The sequence below is a fragment of the Stegostoma tigrinum genome, chromosome 2 (genome assembly GCF_030684315.1).
Source record: "Stegostoma tigrinum isolate sSteTig4 chromosome 2, sSteTig4.hap1, whole genome shotgun sequence".
NCBI lineage: Eukaryota > Metazoa > Chordata > Chondrichthyes > Orectolobiformes > Stegostomatidae > Stegostoma > Stegostoma tigrinum.
The window spans coordinates 160719208-160737080 of NC_081355.1; the positions used below are offsets into that span (position 1 = coordinate 160719208).

The 17873-nt window shown below is 55.5% G+C and overlaps 1 protein-coding gene across 5 annotated transcripts in view; it reads left to right on the top strand.

The window, feature by feature from the left end:
• si:ch211-221n20.8 (uncharacterized protein LOC100034409 homolog) overlaps window positions 1–17873 on the top strand; it is a 115760-nt gene that overhangs the window by 85316 nt on the left and 12571 nt on the right. For 4 of the 5 annotated variants that reach the window (XR_009443037.1, XM_059640885.1, XM_059640889.1 and 1 more), the window contains 5 exons: window positions 1981–2109; window positions 5901–5993; window positions 10541–10636; window positions 12607–12702; window positions 15957–16052. Coding sequence is in view for 4 of the 5 variants with exons in the window: in XM_059640885.1 (XP_059496868.1) it covers window positions 1981–2109; window positions 5901–5993; window positions 10541–10636; window positions 12607–12702; window positions 15957–16052 (510 nt within the window). In the remaining variant the exon portion in view is untranslated. The remainder of the gene's footprint in view (window positions 1–1980; window positions 2110–5900; window positions 5994–10540; window positions 10637–12606; window positions 12703–15956; window positions 16053–17873) is intronic. The other variant, XM_059640886.1, reaches the window with a different exon arrangement.

Here is a 17873-nt window from a genome sequence, read left to right on the forward strand (position 1 = left end):
TCAGCCATGATTTAAATGGCGGAGTGGACTTGATGGGCCGAATGGCCTTACTTCCACTCCAATGTCTCGTGGTGTTATGGTCTTAAGGGATGGCCTGTAATCCAATTAATCGAGGCAGAGAGACAGTTACAAAACATTAAAAGTAAGGTGGAGCCTGAGACCAACTAAATGCCTGGAATAACATGATGGGTATCAGGGCCACACACTGAAAGTCTAACCGAAGTAACAAGGAATGCAAAACTGTACAAACTAACTGAGGTAGAGCGATCATAACAAGTTATCCAGGTGGTGGCATCAAAACAAGACAGTACAAATAGTGTCAAATAATTTATAAACGACCTGGATAAGGGCGTAGAAGGATGGGTTAGTAAATTTGCAGACAACACTAAGGTCGGTGGAGTTGTGGATAGCGACAAAGGATGCTGTAGGTTGCAGAGAGACATAGATAAGCTGCAGAGCTGGGCTGAGAGTGGCAAATGGAGTTTAATGCAGACAAGTGTGAGGTGATGCACTTTGGTAGGAGTAACCAGAAGGCAAAGTACTGCGCTCATGGTAAGATTCTTAGTAGTGTATTTGTACGATCTTTTGATCTGTGTTTGTGTGTGTGTGTGTGTGTGTGTGTGTGTGTGTGTGTGTGTGTGTGTGTGTGTGTGTGTGTGTGTGTGTGTGTGTGTGTGAGTGAGAGAGTGTGGATGTGTGTGTGTGTAAAAGTGTGTGTGTGTGTGTGTGTGAGAGAGTGTGGATGTGTGTGTGTACAAGTGTGTGTGTGTGTGAGAGAGAGTGTGGATGGGTGTGTCTGTGGGTGTACATGTGTGGGTGTGTGTGTCTGTCTGTCCAAGTTTGTGTGTGTGTGTGTGTGTGTGTGTGTGTGTGTGTGTTTGGACTATAACCTGGTGTCGTGTGATTTCTGCCACAGTGATGTTGCCATTAACATCACACCGCTATGCCACCATCACACTGACTGTGAGAAAGGATGGAGCACTCTCTGTTGGGTCGTGGTTCTCGACTCCATTCTCTCCTCTCACACCACCCCCACCGCGCCCGCCCCCCACCCCACCCCACCGCCAACCCCCCACCAAAACTGACCCCACTCGCTGCCCTGCTGGTAATTAACAGAAATAAGTAACAAATGGAGTCAGGCCGAAAAGTCAAAGCTACATGGTTTGTGTCCCAGCTTAGTACTGTCACTGGAACTCCAAACTCCGTGACCCCTCAGCACCATAATGCCTGGGCTGATCATCCAGCTGCCACTGTCCCTGAAAAGAGGCAAGAACAGCTCGACACCCTGCCTCACTGCCCATTCCCTGCCCCCACACCCTCTCATCCTGACCCTAACCCCGCCTTTGCATCCGCCCACCGTCTCCTCCTGCTCCTCCCCCGATGCATCTCCCCCACCCCAACCTCCTGCTCATCTCCACCCCCTACTTCTCCCCCACCCCCTCATCCTGACCCTACCCCATCTCTGCATTCCCCCACCCCTCCTCCTCCTGCTCCTCCACATCCCCTACATCTCTCCCATCCCCTCATTCTGACCCTACCCCATCTCTACGAACCCCACACCCTCCTCCTGCTCCTCCCCACCCCCTACATCTCTCCCCCACGCCCTCCTCTTGCTCCTCCCCACCCCCTACATCTCCCCCATCCTCTCATCCTGACCATACCCCATCTCTGCATCCCCCCACCCTACTCCTCCTGCTCCTCCGTACCCCCTACATCTCCCCTAAGCCCTCCAGCTCCACCTCCCCACTCCCTACTCCTGCTCCTGCCCAACCCCCACCTCTCCCCTAACCCCTCCTCCTCAGCCTCCCCACCCCCTCCTCTTGCTCCTCCTCACCCTCTCCTCTCCCCCACACCCTCCTCCTGTCCCCGCCCCCTGCCCGCCCGGGTTCAGTCATGGTGCCGAGTTTGGGAATGTGATCCAGATGAAGATGGTTGGTGAAGATAACGATGCTCTGAGTTGTGTTTCCTGACATTGTGCAGATGTCGATGAATGTGGGGATTTTGCGAAGGGCGGCTGTGAGCAGTTGTGCAACAACTCTGCTGGAAGTTACCGCTGCAGCTGTTTCCGAGGTTACCGCCCACGGAGTGACGACAGCACCAAGTGTGAACGTGAGTGACAGAGCAAACACTCCCCACGCACCAGCACCGAGTGTGAACGTGAGTGACAGAGCAAACACTCCCCACGCACCAGCACCGAGTGTGAACGTGAGTGACAGAGCAAACACTCCCCACGCACCAGCACCGAGTGTGAACGTGAGTGACAGAGCAAACACTCCCCACACACCAGCACCGAGTGTGAACGTGAGTGACAGAGCAAACACTCCCCACACACCAGCACCGAGTGTGAACGTGAGTGACAGAGCAAACACTCCCCACACACCAGCACCGAGTGTGAACGTGAGTGACAGAGCAAACACTCCCCACACACCAGCACCGAGTGTGAACGTGAGTGACAGAGCAAACACTCCCCACACACCAGCACCGAGTGTGAACGTGAGTGACAGAGCAAACACTCCCCACACACCAGCACCGAGTGTGAACGTGAGTGACAGAGCAAACACTCCCCACACACCAGCACCGAGTGTGAACGTGAGTGACAGAGCAAACACTCCCCACACACCAGCACCGAGTGTGAACGTGAGTGACAGAGCAAACACTCCCCACACACCAGCACCGAGTGTGAACGTGAGTGACAGAGCAAACACTCCCCACACACCAGCACCGAGTGTGAACGTGAGTGACAGAGCAAACACTCCCCACACACCAGCACCGAGTGTGAACGTGAGTGACAGAGCAAACACTCCCCACACACCAGCACCGAGTGTGAACGTGAGTGACAGAGCAAACACTCCCCACACACCAGCACCGAGTGTGAACGTGAGTGACAGAGCAAACACTCCCCACACACCAGCACCGAGTGTGAACGTGAGTGACAGAGCAAACACTCCCCACACACCAGCACCGAGTGTGAACGTGAGTGACAGAGCAAACACTCCCCACACACCAGCACCGAGTGTGAACGTGAGTGACAGAGCAAACACTCCCCACACACCAACACCGAGTGTGAACGTGAGTGACAGAGCAAACACTCCCCACACACCAGCACCGAGTGTGAACGTGAGTGACAGAGCAAACACTCCCCACACACCAGCACCGAGTGTGAACGTGAGTGTGAGTGACAGAGCAAACACTCCCCACACACCAGCACCAAGTGTGAACGTGAGTGACAGAGCAAACACTCCCCACACACCAGCACCAAGTGTGAACGTGAGTGACAGAGCAAACACTCCCCACGCACCAGCACCGAGTGTGAACGTGAGTGTGAGTGACAGAGCAAACACTCCCCACACACCAGCACCAAGTGTGAACGTGAGTGACAGAGCAAACACTCCCCGCGCACCAGCACCAAGTGTGAACGTGAGTGACAGAGCAAACACTCCCCGCGCACCAGCACCGAGAGTGAACGTGAGTGTGAGTGACAGAGCAAACACTCCCCACACACCAGCACCGAGTGTGAACGTGAGTGACAGAGCAAACACTCCCCACACACCAACACCGAGTGTGAACGTGAGTGACAGAGCAAACACTCTCCACACACCAGCACCAAGTGTGAACGTGAGTGACAGAGCAAACACTCCCCACGCACCAGCACCGAGTGTGAACGTGAGTGTGAGTGACAGAGCAAACACTCCCCACACACCAGCACCAAGTGTGAATGTGAGTGACAGAGCAAACACTCCCCGCGCACCAGCACCGAGTGTGAACGTGAGTGTGAGTGACAGAGCAAACACTCCCCACACACCAGCACCGAGTGTGAACGTGAGTGACAGAGCAAACACTCCCACACACCAACACCGAGTGTGAACGTGAGTGACAGAGCAAACACTCCCCACACACCAACACCGAGTGTGAATGTGAGTGACAGAGCAAACACTCCCCACGCACCAGCACCGAGTGTGAACGTGACTGACAGAGCAAACACTCCCCACGCACCAGCACCGAGTGCGAACGTGAGTGACAGAGCAAACGCTCCCCACACACCAGCACCAAGTGTGAACGTAAGTGACAGAGCAAACACTCCCCACACACCAGCACCGAGTGTGAACGTGAGTGACAGAGCAAACACTCCCCACACACCAACACTGAGTGTGAACGTGAGTGACAGAGCAAACATTCCCCACGCACCAGCACCGAGTGTGAACGTGAGTGTGAGTGACAGAGCAAACACCCCACACACCAGCACTGAGTGTGAACGTGAGTGTGAGTGACAGAGCAACACCCCACACACCAGCACTGAGTGTGAACGTGAGTGTGAGTGACAGAGCAAACACTCCCCACACACGAGCACTGAGTGTGAACATGAGTGACAGAGCAAACACTCCCCACACACCAGCACTGAGTGTGAACGTGAGTGACAGAGCAAACACTCCCCCCACACCAGCACCAAGTGTAAACATGAGTGTGAGTGACAGAGCAAACACTCCCCCCAAACTAGCACTGAGTGTGAACGTGAGTGTGTGACAGAGCATACACCCCCCACACACCAGCACTGAGTGTGAACATGAGTGTGACAGAGCAAACACCCCCCACACACCAGCACTGAGTGTGAACATGTGTGACAGAGCAAACACTCTCCACACACCAGCACGGAGTGTGAATGTGTGTGTGAGCGACAGAGCAAATACTCCCCACACACCAACAGGTGACTGTGAAAGTGAGTGTGAGTGACAGAGCAAACACTCCCCACACACCAGCACGGAGTGTGAATGTGTGTGTGAGTGACAGAGCAAACACTCCCCACGCGGTGTAACAGTGAAGCGGGGAGCCGCGCGCGGTGTAACAGTGAAGCGGGGAGCCGCGCTCGGTGTAACAGTGAAGCGGGGAGCCGCGCGCGGTGTAACAGTGAAGCGGGGAGCCGCGCGCGGTGTAACAGTGAAGCGGGGAGCCACGCGCGCGGTGTAACAGTGAAGCGGGGAGCCGCGCTCGGTGTAACAGTGAAGCGGGGAGCCGCGCGCGCGGTGTAACAGTGAAGCGGGGAGCCGCGCGCGGTGTAACAGTGAAGCGGGGAGCCGCGCGCGCGGTGTAACAGTGAAGCGGGGAGCCGCGCGCGGTGTAACAGTGAAGCGGGGAGCCGCGCTCGGTGTAACAGTGAAGCGGGGAGCCGCGCGCGGTGTAACAGTGAAGCGGGGAGCCGCGCTCGGTGTAACAGTGAAGCGGGGAGCCGCGCGCGCGGTGTAACAGTGAAGCGGGGAGCCGCGCTCGGTGTAACAGTGAAGCGGGGAGCCGCGCGCGGTGTAACAGTGAAGCGGGGAGCCGCGCTCGGTGTAACAGTGAAGCGGGGAGCCGCGTGCGGTGTAACAGTGAAGCGGGGAGCCGCGCGCGCGGTGTAACAGTGAAGCGGGGAGCCGCGCTCGGTGTAACAGTGAAGCGGGGAGCCGCGCGCGGTGTAACAGTGAAGCGGGGAGCCGCGCGCGGTGTAACAGTGAAGCGGGGAGCCGCGCGCGGTGTAACAGTGAAGCGGGGAGCCGCGCGCACGGTGTAACAGTGAAGCGGGGAGCCGCGCTCGGTGTAACAGTGAAGCGGGGAGCCACGCGCGGTGTAACAGTGAAGCGGGGAGCCACGCGCGTGGTGTAACAGTGAAGCGGGGAGCCGCGCGCGGTGTAACAGTGAAGCGGGGAGCCACGCGCTCGGTGTAACAGTGAAGCGGGGAGCCGCGCGCGGTGTAACAGTGAAGCGGGGAGCCGCGCGCACGGTGTAACAGTGATAACAAGTGGCTGACACCAGCGGGGCCCTCCCTCCCTCCCGTCACCGCGCTCTCTCACTCCCCTGTGCGCTGTGATGCTTGTCGTTATTGATGTTTGAAATGATAACTTTCTGTCTCTCTGTCTGTCTTTTGGCAGCTGTGTGTACCCCGGCCTGTCAGAACAATGGGCTCTGTCTCGCTCCTGATACCTGTCACTGTCCTGCTGGATACCCTGGGCCAGGCTGCTCTGGTATGTCCCTGTATCCAGGTGTCCTGTGGCTGGGGATAGGACAGGCCGGGAGTGGGAATGCCGAGTGTCCTGTGGATCGGGCTGTGACAAACCGGGAGTCGGAATGCCGAGTGTCTTGTGGATCGGGCTGTGACAGACCGGGAGTGCGAATGCCGAGTGTCCTGTGGCTGGGGATGGGACAGACCGGGAGTGGGAATGCCGAGTGTCCTGTGGCTCAGGCTGTGACAGACTGGGAGTGGGAATGCCGAGTGTCCTGAGATCAGGCTGTGACAGACCAGGAGTGGGAATGCCGAGTGTCCTGTGGCTGGGGATAGGACAGACCGGGAGTGGGAATGCCGAGTGTCCTGTGGCTCAGGCTGTGACAGACTGGGAGTGGGAATGCCGAGTGTCCTGAGATCAGGCTGTGACAGACCAGGAGTGGGAATGCCGAGTGTCCTGTAGCTGGGGATAGGACAGACCGGGAGTGGGAATGCCGAGTGTCCTGTGGCTGGGGATAGGACAGACCGGGAGTGGGAATGCTGAGTGTCCTGTGGTTGGGGATAGGACAGACCGGGAGTGGGAATGCCGAGTGTCCTGAGATCGGGCTGTGACAGACCAGGAGTGGGAATGCCGAGTGTCCTGTAGCTGGGGATAGGACAGACCGGGAGTGGGAATGCCGAGTGTCCTGTGGCTGGGGATAGGACAGACCGGGAGTGGGAATGCTGAGTGTCCTGAGATCGGGCTGTGACAGACCAGGAGTGGGAATGCTGAGTGTTCTGTGGATTAGGATATGACAGACCGGGAGTGGGAATGCCGAGTGTCCTGTGGCTCAGGCTGTGACAGACCGGGAGTGGGAATGCCGAGTGTCCTGTGGCTGGGGATAGGACAGACCGGGAGTGGGAATGCTGAGTGTCCTGAGATCGGGCTGTGACAGACCAGGAGTGGGAATGCTGAGTGTTCTGTGGATTAGGATATGACAGACCGGGAGTGGGAATGCCGAGTGTCCTGTGGCTCAGGCTGTGACAGACCGGGAGTGGGAATGCCGAGTGTCCTGTGGCTGGGGGTAGGACAGACCGGGAGTGGGAATGCCGAGTGTCCTGTGGCTCAGGCTGTGACAGACCGGGAGTGGGAATGCCGAGTGTCCTGTGGCTCAGGCTGTGACAGACCGGGAGTGGGAATGCCGAGTGTCCTGTGGCTGGGGATAGGACAGACCGGGAGTGGGAATGCTGAGTGTCCTGTGGCTCAGGCTGTGACAGACCAGGAGTGGGAATGCCGAGTGTCCTGTGGCTCAGGCTGTGACAGACCGAGAGTGGGAATGCCGAGTGTCCTGTGGCTGGGGGTAGGACAGACCGGGAGTGGGAATGCCGAGTGTCCTGTGGCTCAGGCTGTGACAGACCGGGAGTGGGAATGCCGAGTGTCCTGTGGCTCAGGCTGTGACAGACCGGGAGTGGGAGTGCTGGGGAGCTGGGGATCATGCTGCAGCATTGGAATGCACTGTACAGGGCTGTGAGCTTGTTGAACCCACTGACCTAGAACATGGTGGAGACTGGGCTCATGGATCCTGTCAGACAGAGGCCAGCAGTTCATGATTTAACAGGGATTCAGAGGCAGTTGAGGGAAATGGGAAACTGGAGTTGGAGCTGTGATGGGCTCAGCCCTTGTACTGACTGAACGATGTAACAGACTCAAAGCACCAAGTGGCCAGCTCCCAAATCATCTGTTAAACTGTCCAGTTCACAGGGAGAAGTGGTGGGTCTACTCGGTACGCTCTTCGGAGGCTCAGTGTGGACTCGATGGGCTGAACAGCCTGCTTCCACACTGTAGGGATTCTGTGATTCTATATATTAATCTTTTTGAAAGGAGAATAATTGCCCCTTCTTGCTGTAGTTCTCAATGTCATAAAGTCTGCAGGTTGAACAGCCAACCTGTACAATTTTGCAAGGTAGTAATTTACCTTGTGTAGAAGGATATACAGTACCCGCTGGCAGAATACAACGCTATAACAATCCCAAATTAATCCCATCCTATTGTCATTGTCAATCCCAAAGAAATACCACTGTCAGCATCCAATATCTATCACAAACTAATTCCATCGCACCACTCCGAATCAATCCATAGTTAATCCCACTGCCCGCTCCCTCCCCATAGCCCTGTATCAATCCCAAACTAATCCCACTGCCCGCTCTCTCCCCATAGCCCTGTATCAATCCCAAACTAATCCCACTGCCCGCTCTCTCCCCATAGCCCTGTATCAATCCCAAACTAATCCTACTGCCCGCTCCCTCCCCATAGCCCTGTCTCAATCCCAAACTAATCCCACTGCCCGCGCTCTCCCCATAGCCCTGTATCAATCCCAAACTAATTCCACTGCCCGCTCTCTCCCCATAGCCCTGTATCAATCCCAAACTAATCCCACTGCCCGCTCTCTCCCCATAGCCCTGTATCAATCCCAAACTAATCCCACTGCCCGCTCTCTCCCCATAGCCCTGTATCAATCCCAAACTAATCCCACTGCCCGCTCTCCCCCCATAGCCCTGTATCAATCCCAAACTAATCCCACTGCCCGCTTTCTCCCCATAGCCCTGTATCAATCCCAAACTAATCCCACTGCCCGCTTTCTCCCCATAGCCCTGTATCAATCCCAAACTAATCCCACTGCCTGCTCCCTCCCCATAGCCCTGTATCAATCCCCAAACTAATCCCACTGCCCGCTCACTCCCCATAGCCCTGTATCAATCCCCAAACTAATCCCACTGCCCGCTCTCTCCCCATAGCCCTGTATCAATCGCCAAATTAATCCCACTGCCCGCTCTCTCCCCATAGCCCTGCATCAACCCAAACTAATCCCACTGCCTCACTCTCCCCCCATAGCCCTGTCTCAATCCCCAAACTAATCCCACTGCCTTTCCCTCTCCCCATAGTCTTGTGTCACCTCAAAGCACTTTTAAGTGTTATCCACCATTGAGAGACTGGGTCTAGGCCCGAAACGTCAGTCTTCCTGCTCCTCTGATGCTGCTTGGCCTGCTGTGTTCATCCAGCTACACATCTTCTTATCTCTCATCCATCCTAGCCTCACTGCTGTAATGGGCAATGTTCAATTCCATCTCCTGGGAGGAAGTGATCATAATAACAGGGACCCTGTGTAATGCAAAAATTCCATCCCCTATTCCCAATTCCTCTGCCTCCGCCGCATCTGCTCCCAGGATGAGGCATTCCACTCCCGCACATCCCAGATGTCCAAGTTCTTTAAGGACCACAACTTTCCCCCCACAGTGGTTGAGAACGCCTGTGACCGCGTCTCCCGCATTTCCCACAACACATCCCTCACACCCCGCCCCCGCCACAACCGCCCCAAGAGGATCCCCCTCGTTCTCATACACCACCCCACCAAACTCCGGATACAACGCATCATCCTCCGACACTTCCGCCATTTACAATCCGACCCCACCACCCAAGACATTTTTCCATCCCCACCCTTGTCTGCTTTCCGGAGAGACCACTCTCTCCGTGACTCCCTTGTTCGCTCCACACTGCCCTCCAACCCCACCACACCCGGCACCTTCCCCTGCAACCGCAGGAAGTGCTACACCTGCCCCCACACCTCCTCCCTCACCCCCATCCCAGGCCCCAAGATGACCTTCCATATTAAGCAGAGGTTCACCTGCACATCTGCCAATGTGGTACACTGTATCCACTGTACCCGGTGTGGCTTCCTCTACATTGGGGAAACCAAGCGGATGCTTGGGGACCGCTTTGCAGAACACCTCCGCTCATTTCGCAATAAACAACTGCAATTCCAGTCGCGAACCATTTCAATTCCCCCTCCCATTCTTTAGACGACATGTCCATCATGGGCCTCCTGCAGTGCCACAATGATGCCACCCGAAGGTTGCAGGAACAGCAACTCATATTCCGCTTGGGAACCCTGCAGCCTAATGGTATCAATGTGGACTTCACCAGCTTCAAAATCTCCCCTTCCCCCACCGCATCCCAAAACCAGCCCAGCTCGACCCTCCCCCCACTGCACCACATAACCAGCCCAGCTCTTCCCCTCCCCCCACTGCATCCCAAAACCAGTCCAACCTGTCTCTGCCTCCCTAACCTGTTCTTCCTCTCACCCATCCCTTCCTCCCACCCCAAGCTGCACCTCCATCTCCTACCTACTAACCTCATCCCACCTCCTTGACCTGTCCGTCTTCCCTGGACTGACCTATCCCCTCCCTACCTCCCCACCTATACTCTCTCCACCTATCTTCTTTTCTCTCCATCTTCAGTCCACCTCCCCCTCTCTCCCTATTTATTCCAGTTCCTTCACCCCATCCCCCTCTCTGATGAAGGGTCTCAGCCCAAAACGTCAGCTTTTGTGCTCCCGAGATGCTGCTTGGCCTGCTGTGTTCATCCAGCTCCACACTTTATTATCTTGGAATTCTCCAGCATCTGCAGTTCCCATTATCCCTGTGTGATGTGCCTGGTCTAACATCAGCACCCCTCTCCCTCTCCCTCCCTCCCTCCCTCTCTCTCTCTCTCTCTCTCTCTCTCTCTCTCTTAATCTCTCTGTCTGTCTACAGCAATGTGTTCCCCACCATGTTCTCATGGTGGGACGTGTATGAGGTCCAACACGTGTCTGTGTCCCCAGGGCTGGGCCGGAGCTGGCTGCCAGACAGGTGAGTGTGAGAGTGACTGAGTTTGTGAAATTGGGCCTGGAAATCTCAGGTACTCTGCAATGTGGATTCAGATCTGCCCTCGTCCGGGCCATCCAAGTGCAACACCGTACAGATGTAGTCAATGAGATGATAACCATACAGTCTGTTTTGTTCATGTTGGTGATATATTAATATAGTGCCCTGGGATCTTTTTGAATCCTTGAGAAGTTCCATTCAACTGTTATTAAATGTCTCATCCAAAAGATCATATCCAAGACAGCACAGGGCTCCCTCAGCACAGACCCGCCGACAGTGCGGCTCTCCCTCAGCACTGACCCTCCGACAGTGCAGCGCTCCCTCAGCACTGACCCTCCAACAGTGCGGTGCTCCCTCAGCACTGACCCTCCGACAGGGCGGCTCTCCCTCAGCACTGACCCTCCGACAGTGCAGCACTCCCTTAGCACTGACCCTCCGACAGTGCGGCGCTCCCTCAGCACTGACCCTCCAACAGTGCGGTGCTCCCTCAGCACTGACCCTCCGACAGGGCGGCTCTCCCTCAGCACTGACCCTCCGACAGTGCAGCACTCCCTTAGCACTGACCCTCTGACAATGCGGCGCTCCCTCAGCACTGACCCTCCGACAGTGCCCACTCCCTCAGCACTTACCGTCCCACAGTGCGGGGCTCCCTCAGCACTGACCCTCCGACAGTGCCCGCTCCCTCAGCACTGACCCTCCGACAGTGCAGCTCTCCCTCGGCGCTGACCCTCCGACAGTGCTCGCTCCCTCAGCACTGACCCTCCGACAGTGCGACACTCACTCGGCGCTGACCCTCTGACAGTGCCCACTCCCTCAGTACTGACCCTCCGACAGTGTCCACTCCCTCAGCACTGACCCTCCGACAGTGCGGCGCTCCCTCAGCACTGACCCTCCGACAGTGCCCGCTCCCTCTGCACTGACCCTGTGACAGTGTGACACTCCCTCAGCACTGACCCTGTGACAGTGTGACACTCCCTCAGCACTGACGCTGTGACAGTGTGACACTCCCTCAGCACTGAACCTGTGACGGTGCGACACTCCCTTGGCACTGACCCTTCAAAGAAGACAGACAGGTAACATGGCAAAAAGTTGGGGGTTGGGGGGAAGGCAAGGGAGACTGTCTTACCTCTATGGCCTGGAGAAGATAAGGTATTTAACAGATAAATGCAGATTAAAAAGTCTACTCCAAATGATGCACTGACGGACGAGTGATTTTGCTTTGCAAATGTTGAACTAGGTGAATGATGAGGGTCTTTTCTCTAGGATGGGAGAGTTCAAAACTAGGGGGCACATTTTTCTGATGAGGAAGACTTCACCAGTAAAACAGGTGTACTTTTACATGAGTGGTTCGTGTGTGAAATGAACTGCCGGAGGGAATGGTGGATGTGAGTACAATTACAACGTTTAAAAACAAGTTTAGATAAGTTCTTGAGTAGCAAAGGTTTGGAGGGATATGGGCCGGGTGCAGGTAGGTGGGACTAGTATAGTGGGACGAGTTTAATTTGAGAACATGATTGGTGTGGGCTGGATGGACCAAAGGATCTGTTCCCATGCTGTATGACTCTGTGACTCTAAGTTGAAGTTTAATTCCACCAGTTTCTGTGGGATCTCTGTTCCTGGATCTTTAGCCTGGGTCTTAGGTTTGCTCTCCCAGCGACATTCCCATAACACTTCCACCTGCAGCTCCCCTGCTATAGGAACCTGCAACCTCAGGTTCCCTGTTAAGGGGTCTGTCTTTGATCTTGCCGACCTTCGCATGCACACTGATCAGAGGCCACTGCCATGTCGTTTATTGTAGACCAGCATTTGATTGATGAAAGCTCTGTGTCAGCTTTTCAGGAAGATGACTGTACAGTTTAACATTCTACTTATATGTGTGGGTGGGATTTTTAGCAATAAAATGCCAGTGTCTAGTAATGACTCCTGGATTTTCTCTTTTCTTCTCCAACGGGAAGCTGTGTGTGACTTACCCTGTGCTAACGGAGGGAGGTGTATTGCGCCCAATAGCTGCCAGTGTCCTTCTGACTACACGGGGAAACAGTGTCTCACAGGTAGGTATGTGATATGCACACGCACACACATCTGCATAATACACTCCACTCTCAGGACAGGCTCTCCTAGATACCTGAACAGAATCAATGTGAGGGGATGCACTTTGGAATAAATAACTAAACAAGGGAGTACACAATACAACAAAGTGTGAGGCTGGATGAACACAGCAGGCCCAGCAGCATCTCAGGAGCACAAAAGCTGACGTTTCGGGCCTAGACCCTTCATCAGAGAGGGGGATGGGGGGAGGGAACTGGAATAAATAGGGAGAGAGGGGGAGGCGGACCGAAGATGGAGAGAAAAGAAGATAGGTGGAGAGGAGAGTATAGGTGGGGAGGTAGGGAGGGGATAGGTCAGTCCAGGGAAGACGGACAGGTCAAGGAGGTGGGATGAGGTTAGTAGGTAGCTGGGGGTGCGGCTTGGGGTGGGAGGAAGGGATGGGTGAGAGGAAGAACAGGTTAGGGAGGCAGAGACAGGTTGGACTGGTTTTGGGATGCAGTGGGTGGAGTGGAGGAGCTGGGCTGGTTGTGTGGTGCAGTCGGGGGAGGGGACGAACGTGGCTGGTTTTGGGATGCAGTGGGGGAAGGGGAGATTTTGAAGCTGGTGAAGTCCACATTGATACCATTAGGCTGCAGGGTTCCCAGGCAGAATATGAGTTGCTGTTCCTGCAACCTTCGGGTGGCATCATTGTGGCACTGCAGGAGGCCCATGATGGACATGTCATCTAAAGAATGGGAGGGGGAGTGGAAATGGTTGGCGACTGGGAGGTGCAATTGTTTGTTGCGAACTGAGCGGAGGTGTTCTGCAAAGCGATCTCCAAGCCTCCGCTTGGTTTCCCCAATGTAGAGGAAGCCACACCGGGTACAGTGGATGCAGTATACCACAGTGGCAGATGTGCAGGTGAACCATCTTGGGGCCTGCGATAGGGGTGAGGGAGGAGCAAGTGGGGGCAAGTGTAGCATTTCCTGCGGTTGCAGGGGAAGGTGCCGGGTGTGGTGGGGTTGGAGGGCAGTGTGGAGCGAACAAGGGAGTCACGGAGAGAGTGGTCTCTCCGGAAAGCAGACAGGGGTGGGGATGGAAAAATGTCTTGGGTGGTGGGGTCGGATTGTAGATGGCGGAAGTGTCGGAGGATGATGCGTTGTATCCGGAGGTTGGTGGGGTGGTGTGTGAGAACGAGGGGGATCGGTGTGAAAACGGTTGTGGCGGAGGCCTGGTGTGAGAGACGTGTTGCGGGAAATATGGGAGACGCGGTCGAGGGCGTTCTCGATCACTGTGGGGGGAACGTTGCAGTCCTTGAAGAATTTGAACATCTGGGATGTGCGGGAGTGGAATGTCTTGTCGTGGGAGCAGTACACAATGATTGGCAGGACACGAGAAGAATAGAGGGATCTTGGTGTGTTTGTCTATAGATCACTGAAGGCAGCAGGGCAGGTTGCTAGGGGAGTTAGAAAGGAATACAGGACACTTACCTTTATAAATCCAGGCATAGATTGTAAGAGCAGGAAGGTTATGTTGGAGCTTTACAGGACATTGGTTAGGGCACAGCCAGAGTATTGTGTTCAGTGCTGGTCAGTGCACCGTAGGAGAGGCCTGATTGCTGTGGAAGGGGTGCAGAGGAGGCTCACCAGGATGTTAGATAACAAGGTGTAGAGCTGGATGGACACAGCAGGCCAAGCAGCATCTCAGGAGCACAAAAGCGGGCCTAGACCCTTCATCAGGAAAGGGGGATGGGGAGAAGGTTCTGAAATAAATAAGGAGACGGGGGAGGCGAATCGAAGATGGATAAAGGAGAAGATCGGTGGAGAGGAGACAGATAAGTTAAAGGGGCGGGGATGGACATGGTCGAACAGTTTCAAGGCCGAAGAGATTACAAGAGAGTTGCAGTGGGAGAGAGATCCCCTGAGGTTTGTCTGGAGGGAGGAAGGTAACTTCTTCAGGTTAGGCATTTGATCTCTGTCCCACTGCAACTCTCTTGTAATCTCTTCGGCCTTTCAACTGCTCGACCATGTGACTGCAGAGGGTTTTGGTGTCCCTGGCAGGGGGTTCTGTAAGTCGAATTGTAACAGGCCCACATTTCCCATGCACAGTGTTGACTGACTGCCCGCCTGCCTTTGCCCCATGGTTTGGTCAGCTGAGGTGTATCGTTGTCACATCCTCGAGGCACAAACCTGCTTTATTTTGCCATCCAAGATAATAAAATGTGAGGCTGGATGAACACAGCAGGCCAAGCAGCATCTCAGGAGCACAAAAGCTGACGTTTCGGGCCTAGACCCTTCATCAGAGAGGGGGATGGGGTGAGGGTTCTGGAATAAATAGGGAGAGAGGGGGAGGCGGACCGAAGATGGAGAGAAAAGAAGATAGGTGGAGAGAGTATAGGTGGGGAGGTAGGGAGGGCTTAGGTCAGTCCAGGGAAGACGGACAGGCCAAGGAGGTGGGATGAGGTTAGTAGGTAGATGGGGGTGCGGCTTGGGGTGGGAGGAAGGGATGGGTGAGAGGAAGAACAGGTTAGGGAGGCAGACAGGTTGGACTGGTTTTGGGATGCAGTGGGTGGAGGGGAAGAGCTGGGCTGGTTGTGTGGTGCAGTGCGGGGAGGGGACGAACTGGGCTGGTTTAGGGATGCGGTGGGGGAAGGGGAGATTTTGAAACTGGTGAAGTCCACATTGATACCATTGGGCTGCAGGGTTCCCAGGTGGAATATGAGTTGCTGTTCCTGCAACCTTCGGGTGGCATCATTGTGGCACTGCAGGAGGCCCATGATGGACATGTCATCTAAAGAATGGGAGGGGGAGTGGAAGTGGTTTGCGACTGGGAGGTGCAGTTGTTTGTTGCGGACTGAGCGGAAGTGTACTGCAAAGTGGTCCCCAAGCCTCCGCTTGGTTTCCCCAATGTAGAGGAAGCCATTTTCCCATCCGTTGTGCTGATGGGCCGTTGAGTTGTGTAAGAGGGGACGGGAGATATTTTCGTTGAGTTTTCAGAAGACACAGCATAGATGGGAAAGGAAGTTGAGCAGAATATGTAAGCAGCCTGCAACAGGACATAGATCGAGCAGTTTTGAAATTAACTCATTGACAGGATGTGGGTGTTGCTGGCCTGGCCAACATGTATTGACCGTCCCTAATTGTCCAGAGAGATATTAAAAGTCAACCACATGGTGGTGGGTCTGGAGTCACATGTACGGCAGACTGGATTAAGAATGGCAGCTTTCTGCATCACACTCTGTATTGAGCAGTAATCTGACGGTGTTGCTCGGTTACAGCCACGTGCACTCCACGCTGCCTGAGCCAAGGGAAATGCATCGATGTCAATAAGTGCTTCTGCCCCAGAGGCTGGCAGGGAGCTCGCTGCCAGATTGGTAAGTGATCGCAACGCGAACACTCAGTAGAACCATCCGAACAGTGGGAATCTGATCACAGAAAATCACCAGAGAGAGTGAGAGACACTGGGATCGAGAGAGAGAGACAATGGGATCGAGAGTGAGAGAGAGAGAGAGAGAGACACTGGGATCGAGAGTGAGAGAGAGAGACACTGGGATCGAGAGAGAGAGAGAGAGACACTGGGATCGAGAGAGAGAGACAATGGGATCGAGAGTGAGAGAGAGAGAGACACTGGGATCGAGAGAGGGAGACACTGGGATTGAGAGAGAGAGAGAGACACACTGGGATCGAGAGAGAGAGAGAGAGACACTGGGATCGAGAGAGAGACACTGGGATCGAGAGAGAGAGAGACACTGGGATCAAGAGAGAGAGAGAGACACTGGGATCGAGAGAGAGAGAGACACTGGGATCGAGAGAGAGAGACACTGGGATCGAGAGAGAGAGAGAGAGACACTGGGATCAAGAGAGAGAGAGAGAGACACTGGGATCGAGAGAGAGAGAGAGAGAGACACTGGGATCGAGAGACAGAGAGAGACTGGGATCGAGAGAGAGAGAGAGACACTGGGATCGAGAGAGAGAGAGAGACACTGGGATCGAGAGAGAGAGAGAAACACTGGGATCGAGAGAGAGAGGGAGAGACACTGGGATCGACAGAGAGAGAGACACTGGGATCGAGAGAGAGAGAGAGAGACGCTGGGATCGAGAGAGAGATACTGGGATCGAGAGAGAGAGAGAGAGACACTGGGATCGAGAGAGAGATACTGGGATCGAGAGAGAGAGAGAGACACTGGGATCGAGAGAGAGAGATATATACATAGATAGGGAGAGCAAGTTGGGATGGGAACAAATCGACAGGAAGATAGTGAGGGAGGCGGAAACAGAGAGGCAGAGAATCAGTACCCTCAGCACTGACCCTCCGACAGTGCCCACTCCCTCAGCACTGACCCTCCGACAGTGCCCACTCCCTCAGCACTGACCCTCCAACAGTGCCCGCTCCCTCAGCACTGACCCTCCGACAGTGCCCGCTCCCTCAGTACTGACCCTCCGACAGTGCCTGCTCCCTCAGCACTGACCCTCCGACAGTTCCCGCTCCCTCAGCATTGACCCTCTGACAGTGCCCGCTCCCTCAGCACTGACCCTCCGACAGTGTCCGCTCCCTCAGCACTGACCCCCTGACTGTGCCCGCTCCCTCAGCACTGACCCTCCGACAGTGCCCGCTCCCTCAGCACTGACCCTCCAACAGTGCAGTGCTCCCTCAGCACTGACCCTCCAACAGTGCCCGCTCCCTCAGCACTGACCCTCCGACAGTGCCCACTCCCTCAGCACTGACCCTCCGACAGTGCCCGCTCCCTCAGCACTGACCCTCCGACAGTGCCCGCTCCCTCAGTACTGACCCTCCGACAGTGCCTGCTCCCTCAGCACTGACCCTCCGACAGTTCCCGCTCCCTCAGCATTGACCCTCTGACAGTGCCCGCTCCCTCAGCACTGACCCTCCGACAGTGTCCGCTCCCTCAGCACTGACCCTCTGACTGTGCCCGCTCCCTCAGCACTGACCCTCCGACAGTGCCCGCTCCCTCAGCACTGACCCTCCAACAGTGCAGTGCTCCCTCAGCACTGACCCTCCAACAGTGCCCGCTCCCTCAGCACTGACCCTCCGACAGTGCCCACTCCCTCAGCACTGACCCTCCGACAGTGCCCACTCCCTCAGCACTGACCCTCCGACAGTGCCCGCTCCCTCAGTACTGACCCTCCGACAGTGCCTGCTCCCTCAGCACTGACCCTCCGACAGTTCCCGCTCC